This window comes from Myxocyprinus asiaticus, chromosome 25 (assembly GCF_019703515.2).
Source record: "Myxocyprinus asiaticus isolate MX2 ecotype Aquarium Trade chromosome 25, UBuf_Myxa_2, whole genome shotgun sequence".
Classification (NCBI taxonomy): Eukaryota; Metazoa; Chordata; class Actinopteri; order Cypriniformes; family Catostomidae; genus Myxocyprinus; species Myxocyprinus asiaticus.
Window position 1 is genome coordinate 35,375,579 of NC_059368.1, and position 8,662 is coordinate 35,384,240.

Sequence of the window (8,662 nt, forward strand, 5' to 3'; positions counted from 1 at the left end):
ACTACATTACTGATGTAGGATAGAGAAAATATGTCTAATAAATTATAACACACCCCTAAATATGAGAAATGGTTTGTTGTTTTAGATATTTTCTTCCAATAATCAGTTCCAGTTAAAACTGTATGTAACAGGGTTAGGGTGGGCAAGGAGGAGGCGGGAACCGGCTGAACAGTCAAAGTAATATTGAATTTAAACAAAAAGACACAAACACAAATACACACACAGCAGCTGCATGTAGCTCTCTCTCTCCCGAACTGCCGCATCCAGCTGCATTTATCCCTCTCCTCGGCTGATTAGCTCTCTAGAGCTGGGGAGGGGAACAAGGGGAGGGGGAGGGGGGAAAAAAGAGGAGAGGGAAAGGGCGAGGTTGAGCGACAGAAAGAGATTGAGAGGAGAGAGAGAAAAAATTGCTCGCTGGTTCCCAGACACGCCGTCGCCTGGTCCTCGACCACTCCTCCACCCTCTGGCAGACGACAGCCGCTCCTCCCCGGGCAGACAGCAGCGAGTCCTCCGACCCCTGGCGGATGGAACGCCCCTCTGCGTTCTGGCGTCCGGTAGCGAACCCCTCCGCCCCTGGCAGCGCCTCCACCGCTCCAGGTGATTAACTATACCTGCGGTTACTCTGATAGGTCAGCTGTGTGAAAAAAACAAAAAAACAATTCTCTTCCTCATGTGTAATGTTATTTAGTTGAATATATAGGAAACTTGTGTTAATGCTCATAATAGTTATCCTGAAAATGGCTGAATAGAATTTACTTACTAAATTAAAAAAAAGGACCAGTTGGTTAATAGTCATTACAAAAATGTCCAAAAGAAACAGTGAAGCACAAAATATACACACATATAATAAATAAATAAATAAATAAATAAATCAAACAAACATTTACATGCAGTGGAAAGCAGATTATACATCATCAGTGGTACTACCAAAACATTTCTCATAGTGTTTCAGGAATCTGTCACTTTTCTTTTTTTAAGTAAAATGATCGGATTTGAGAAGTGCATAAATTTAAATAAAAAAATGTGAGAGAGAGAGAGATAGAGTAGGCTGCGACTTCGAAAACTTTTGTTTATGGAGGAAGAATTTTCCATATAGAATATAGTCCACTGAATCGTTTGAAGTATTACTACAGCAGCAAATATCTTTTAAATGAAACGATTGGGCAATTTCAAGGGACGGTGCTTTCGTTGTCAACTGAGTAGTGGCACACACACGTCACGTCAAAGCGCTGGTGAGAGACATGCGGAAAAGAGGCGTGAATAAACCCCGCCCACTCCGCAAGGAAGACGACGCAAGTTTTTATAAAGATTTGCGCGCAAGTTTTGGCAGGACAGAGGGGGTTCTCTGCGGGGCAGAATAATATCAAAGACCCTTCAAACACTAACAAACCATCTGTTTCTCAACTTTGAAGTATTTTCAACACCCCCCCGGTTTGACCATAATGACTGCGACTGTTGTGTCTCCTTTCTTCGACTTCGAAGTGACGAATAATAAGGTAATTTAGTGTTTTTGGGAAGTTCTTTAAAGCGTTTCTATCAGTTTATTTAAACGTGGAACAGGCCATATGTCGAATGTTTCGTAGTTTGAGATACATTCTGTATTCTACAGCGATGTCACACTTTTTTGGCTTATGTTTGTTAGAGCTGGACGGGAGGAGGGAATCTTGCGCGTGTTCTTGATCTAATCTTGTGGCTTCAATGATCTGCAGTCATCGATTAGGAAATCGATTAGGAAAGAAAGACATGCAGACTCTTACTGTTCCCTTCGTTGTGTATATACATCATCAGGAAGTTCGTCGCACAAGTTATGTTGTGTATTTGCTTTTAATGCGAGAGGAGGCCACATGTTTAGTTTTCATTTAAATTAAAACAAGGAGTACTTAGTATATAGCATGGGAAACGTGTTTGTATTAGACTTTAATATATGTATTTCTAATTGACTTTTTATCCTCTTGAGTAACAGTGGTTTTAACCTAAAAATGAAAGCATTTTAAAATGGTTTCTTATATTGTCTTAATTTAGTTCTCTCTTTTACAATTTATTGGTTAGTTGTATTGGTATTATTATATAAGGTCTATAAGAATTTAAGTATTGTGCTGTGTGACCATGCAGCTGTGACATAGAAGCAAAATAGTTTCAACAGAACGCATTAAGGGGCGTTCACGCAGGACGCGTTTTGCATTCAAAAACAGCTAGACGCAACGGAAAGGAGACTCGTCGCGAGATTTTACACGGCATGCTGGGAAAAAACTGCGCGACGCAACGGTCGAAGACGCAAAGCGTTCGTCTGACGCATGTGCACACAGATCAACAACTAAAAAAATAGCGCAGAAGGGGCAAGAACGCATCCGCTGTAAACGATGAGTTTGCTTCATTTCATACGTAAACTACTTTAGTTCGTAAATTTACTATACTGGGAACCTGTCGTGATCAATGAGAGGGGTTATTATGTTCTCATCCTCAACTGAATAATAAAATATCAGAAATATTTTTTTGTAATGCAAAGCCAGAATAATATGGGGGTTTAAAACGTAGTTGTAGCATTAATGTATGTGGCCTGAAGTCTTAAAGTTTCACATAAGTGGTGTGTAATGAATCATTACGGTATTGTGCGCCATTTCTGCAGTTACTGCGTAACATGCATGAGTCTCACACGGTCTAGATAACCTTTTACGGCTTAGTAAACCTTTCACTTTTTAAGAGACTGGGTAGGTTAAAACTGCAGGGCCATTAGTATTATCTTTTAAAAAAATAATTGAAAAAAAATAAAAAATCCCCAAATCATAACTGCACACAGGCCTTTAGTGCACTGTAGGCCTGACCTGAAGACCACGGACATGTCATAAACTCTCACTAGCCACATCTGGAGCAAAGGGAGTCATATTTATGCCAAATATTTGAGATGTTCTTGTTTACTTCATTTTCAGAACAGTAAGGTGATGAACAACAACAGTACTCTCTCCAGTCCCCACTTACAGTCTGTCCCCTCCACTGGTCCCAACACCCCCTTTACGCCCACCGGGTCCCTGCTGGACAGGAAAGTGGTGGGTAGCCCTTCAGTGGGACTCTTTCAGCGTCGCCACTCTGTTTCCGTTACCAGCTCCAAATCAACACAGAACCAGTTTATTAACAGTCTCAAGATGGATGGCTCAGCCTCCATGAGTGTGAGCAGCAACAACAAGGAGAACCGCTTTCGGGACCGGTCCTTCTCTGAAACCGGGGAGCGTCTAGGGCCAAGCAACATCACGTGCATTAGTGCCAACGGGAACAGCCAGGTCAACTCGAGTCGCTATAAGACCGAACTCTGCAGGCCCTTCGAGGAGAACGGCACTTGTAAATATGGTGATAAGTGCCAGTTTGCCCATGGGATGCATGAGCTTCGTAGTCTCAATCGCCACCCCAAGTACAAGACTGAACTTTGTCGCACCTTCCACAGCATCGGGTACTGCCCATACGGGCCACGCTGCCACTTCATCCACAATGCAGAGGAGCGCCGCGGACCCCCTCCTCTCTCCGCCTTTAACAAGATGGAGCGCCCTCGCCTTCATCACAGCTACAGTTTCACCGGTTTCACGAGCTCAAGTGGCTCCCAGGACAGCCCGACCTCTGTCACGCCTCCGCCCATGTTTTCCACAGAGGACATCAATGAGTGGCCCAGCAACCCCTTTACTTACTCTAGTCAAGAGCTTGCCAACCTGTTTGGGCCCAGTTTAGGTGGTACCACTGTCCCCGAGCTGTCTGGACCTCACTCACCAACTGCACCTTCCTTCTTTAGGCCCATGTCGGAGTCTCCACCCAGTCCCCCAGACTCCCTCTCTGATCAAGAGGGCTACCAGAGCAGCCTGGGCAGTCAGAGCGGATCTGAGTCACCAGTGCTGGATGCGACACGCCGCCTTCCCATCTTCAGCAGACTCTCTACCTCTGACGATTAAAGCCTACGCTCAGAGATCTTGGGCCCTTTATTGAGGGAAATCACAGAAAGAGCTGGTGAGAAAGAGAGAATAATTGTCCTCCTAGTGACCCCTTCCTCTCCTTGCCTTGTTTACAGCAGAGAAGTGGACGTACAGTGTTCTCGTAGCCACTGAGTCAAATCAGAACTCCTACTACCAGGTAGCATTTATCCACATGTTCTTAGACATCTCTAACATGCTTGACATAAGAACTGTTCAGCTTGAGCCCTGTTCAAATGTCCAATCAGTCCATATTTACTTTTTTTACTTCTTGCCAATTCAAGAAGCATCTTTATCCAAGAATCTACTATATATACTGTAGCGATGATGCTTTGCATACCTGAAAGTGCCACTTTTCTTTAAGAAAACTCTTGCAATAGATGAAATAGAAAGTGCCTATCATAGTTTTACAGTTTATGGACTTTTTCAACTTTTCCAATTACTTTGATTTTCAAAGATCTGGGGTAGAAAAGGCATAATGAAAAAAAATCGAACATCTTAGGTAAAGCTTTTTACGAGACATCCTGAAAAATACCTGTGTGTCTAGTGGTGCTAAATGTGCGGTTGCCATGGTATTTATCCCTAGAACATGTGATCCCTTACAGTAAAATTGTATCTGCTGGTTGGTGGATTATGAAAGAGAGGATATCTGAGAGAGAGAATGTCCATTCCCTCTGTTTATGTTACCACTAAAGATGTGACTTCAGTGGCCACTAACTGTTTAAATGTAAACAGATTATCGAGGTGTCTATCATTAATTCAATATTGTATTTCCCCTATTATTGTTGTTATAATAGTTATTATTACATTATTACGATTATTGTTGGTATTTTCTGTTTGGAAATGAAAACTTTCAAACTGAAAGTTTTACTTAAGTTATCAAAATGTATTTATTGCTGATTGTAAGCATTTTTTATTTTGTTTATATTTATCTGGATAATGAAACAATAGAATATATTTTCCTTTATGTTAAATTATGATCTTCCGTATTAATCGTAAGATTGTGAAGACCTTTTTCATTAAGTTTCAACAGTTAATATATTATACTGCAATTACTTTTTTGTAACTACATTTTGATTTGTTTTTAAAGTGAAACTTAATTTAAAATAAGAATGCAAAGAGGATGTTTTGCATTTTATTTATTATTATGTTTTCTCCCAAATGTTGGACTGCAGTATCAGGATGTTTATGCCTCTATAGTCCTTTATTATTTGGCTCCGACCATCTAGAATGTAAACTGAGTTATCTTGACAATAACAGTCCTCTGCCTGTGATTTTATAAATCCAATGTTTAGACTGGCGTTCTCTTATTAAGACTCCTTATGGTATGAACAAATCACCAATATGCGTTATATCACCAATGGTCCAAACCTTTGTTTGCAGAATGATCTGTCATATATAAGGGAATTGCTAAATATACATTTGTGTATTTATTTTGCCCAGATGAAACCAGGTTATGTACACCAGCATGCATTTGTTGTTTTGATTTGTTATGACTCATAAATTCTGTTATTTATTTAGTGATTTTGGACCACAATTACTTGCTAAGTGCTTAACAGTACATTCCAAGAGTCTCGTACCTTTTAGGATCGTAATCCAGAGTCATTCTATAGATTTTAGTACATATTTGAGGTTAACAGGATTGCCATTGAGAGCTACAGTTGAATGTCTCCTACAGTATGTTGGCAGCAATGGCTGTTCACATCAAAATGTTTTTTTGTAATGACAGATTGCAGTTTAAACCAATAAAATACCTATTTATAAGCTAAATGACTTTGTCTTTTTTTTACACAAATGACAAGCTTGGTTATTGTGACATAAGCACTTGGAATGGCCTCTCAGAAAGTGTTTATTATGTTGGCTTCTACAAACTTGGTTTAGTTTAGTTTCTTCCCCCCAAAATCCCTAAAACCAAGACCAGAATTTTTGACTGACTCTTAGAGCTTTCAAGCTATCCACCAAATTTGGTACAGACCTTCAGACTGTTGTGACTTGGGTTGCTATAACTTTTATAACTAATCAGAATAAAGGTTTTCACACAGCGGGTGATCAAATATCCCCCAAATTCCATAGATTTACATTATCGGAAGGCCTTTAACCTCTTTTAATCTCCTTTTTCTTTCTTGCCTTTTTTTTAATCTATCTATCTGTCTGTCTGTTTTTCTATGTATCTATTCAGTATATATAGTATATAAACATTGTATTTTTTAATTAGTGATAAACTTTCAGACAAGCCGTTGTCAAGCCAACATCAAAGTTTGTCTTGACAAACTTTACCTATCTAGTTGTAAGCTGTGATATTAGTCTTCTTCTTTTTTTTTTTTCTCCCCTTTTCTCCCCAATTTGGAATGCCCAATTCCCAATGCGCTCTAAATCCTCGTGGTGGAGTAGTGACTTGCCTCAATCCAGGTGGCGGAGGACGAGTCTCAGTTGCCCCCTCGTCTGAGACCATCAATCCGCGCATCTTGTCTTGTTGAGCGCATTACCGGGGAGACGTAGCGCGTGTGGAGGCTTAACGCTATTCTCCGCGGCATCCACGCACAACTCACCACGCGCCCCACCGAGAGCGAGAACCACACACAGCGACCACGAGGAGCTTACCCCATGTGATTGTACCCTCCCTAGCAACCGGGCCAATTTGGATTTGTCCATTGTAGTGGATACCATGCAACAGTTAATAAAAACATGATTTGATCTGTATTTGCACTAAGGGCATGGGGGAACCTTGAGGCACATGATATAAAATCTCATGCAAACAGCTGTGCTTGTTACTTCACAACATTTAGACTTTATCCCTGAAAAATTCTTGTTCCTAAAAGCCACAAACTCGCATTCCAGACTGAACCCAGTACAGCTGAACAGTATGAGACAGGAGGTGCAGCTAATGAACCAGCTAAAAGCTCAAAACATTTTCCTGGAGAAGCACTCAAAGACAGGAAATCAAAATTCTGTCGGGACCCAATAGCAAGGATGTAAAAACCCCAAAACTATGACTTTCCTTGGCACTGATGTCAGTGGCTTTTTTAATCTCTCTACAGCTTTCAGAAGCAATGGCAAAACCTGGCCTCCTTGAGAATAGCCAGTTTGTTACTGTAGCAACAGTCAGAAGGGTTCTTGTGCTGGGGACTAACAGTCTAAATGTTTGCTCTCCACGTCAGTAAACAAGCATCCTCGTTCTGCAAACACATTCAGTGCTGGCTAGGTTTTAGTTTTAAAGAGTACCTATTATGGTTTTTCAAATATTACTTTTCATGTAGTGTGTTATATAGCTGTTTGTGAATGTAAAAAATTCTGCAAAGTTTCAAAAATCAAAGTGCACGACAAATGGATTTATTGACTCCCAAAAGAAAGAACCGATTCTGAACACCTGAAACAAGTCGTTAGTAATTCCAGACTTACTTCCTGTACTAACCTGCATAATTTGGTAACAAAAAACCCGCCTCTGGTCTTCACTGGCTGCTCGCGAACAGCTTTGACCTGCCCTCAAACACTACACTAAGCGGTAGACCAATCACAACAGACTGGGACATCTGACCAATCAGAGCAGGGTAGGCTCTCTGAAAGGAGGAGTTTAGAATTAATCCTTTAGAATGGATCATTGAACGAGTAGTTTTTGACACTGGGAAAAAAAGGTAATGCTGCAATTTAAATTATGAGCAAAATAAAGTGTTTTTTGACCTTGGATGCATGTAAATCTATTGTATGAGACCTTTAAGACTTAGGCACATTCAAAAACCATAATAGGTGCTCTTTAATATCAGAGAGAAAATACCACACTAAGTTCCTGAGGAAAAGCAGGGCTCTGAACACAATCATCAGATTGCCATCTAAGAACCTCAAAGTGCAGCATTTTCAATACTTTGACTTTAAAGGAATAGTTCACTCAAAAAATTTGTAACATTTACTTACCAAACCTTTTACTTCTCTAGAACCCAAAAGGAGAATGTGCTGCTTTTTTTTTTTTTTCATAAAACAAAAGTGAATGATAACAGATACTGTTGAGCTGACAAAAAAGTACCATAAAAAATGTCGTCATTTTTATATGTATATGTATAGTGCTTTTCACAACGCGTTTCAAAGCAGCTTTACAGAAAATTATGCTGTAACAGAAAATTAAGCTGGAATCTCTATAATGTCTTAAAGTCTTCAAGCTTCAAGCTTCAAGCTTTAAAAAAAAAAAAAAAAAGAAATATATATATATATATATATATATATATATATATATATATATATATATATATATATATACATATATTTACATAAATAATTTGTCTTCAGGCCCCCAGTGATTATGTCAAAGGCAACTGTGGCAAGGAACACAAAACTCCACATGATGTAGTTAATGGAGAAAAATAACCATGGGGGAAACCAGGGTTATCCTCTGTGAAGTCCATCGTCATCGACTGAAGTGATGTCTGGCTGGCATAAGCTGCAGTTAGTAATCATCAATTAGTGACACAATGGTGGGAATAGGAGATCGGGCAGGACTGGAGCAGTATCTGGCAGTATCCCAAGGTTGAGACAGGGAAACGAATAGAATAATTTTATCGTAGAACATCCATATGATTACTTGACAAAAAAGTACCATAATAGACATCCATATGACTTGTACACTATATTCCAAGTCTTCTGAAGCCATATGATAGCTTTGGATGAGAAACAGCATATGCCACATGTCCAAACTGGTTATCATGAGACATGTGAAAACCAAT

The 8,662-nt window shown here is 39.9% G+C and overlaps 1 protein-coding gene across 2 annotated transcripts; it reads left to right on the forward strand.

The window, feature by feature from the left end:
• The first annotated feature begins 1,290 nt into the window (after positions 1 to 1,290).
• Positions 1,291 to 5,720, forward strand: zfp36l1b (zinc finger protein 36, C3H type-like 1b). 2 transcript variants are annotated; one of them, XM_051655490.1, is made up of 2 exons: positions 1,291 to 1,496; positions 2,928 to 5,720. In XM_051655490.1, the coding sequence occupies exons 1-2, from the start codon at positions 1,443 to 1,445 to the stop codon at positions 3,930 to 3,932; spliced, it is 1,059 nt and encodes a 352-aa protein (XP_051511450.1). In that variant the 5' UTR covers positions 1,291 to 1,442; the 3' UTR covers positions 3,933 to 5,720. The 2 variants fall into 2 exon arrangements, with proteins under 2 accessions (XP_051511450.1, XP_051511452.1); XM_051655492.1 differs by having other exon boundaries at positions 1,297 to 1,496; positions 2,933 to 5,720.
• Positions 5,721 to 8,662: the final 2,942 nt, after the last annotated feature.

Coding starts and splice junctions, on each gene's coding strand:
- zfp36l1b (XM_051655490.1), top strand. CDS start 1,443: ATGACTGCGACTGTTGTGTCTCCTTTCTTCGACTTCGAAGTGACGAAT. Junction 1,497..2,927: donor TCGAAGTGACGAATAATAAG/GTAATTTAGTGT, acceptor CTTCATTTTCAG/AACAGTAAGGTGATGAACAA.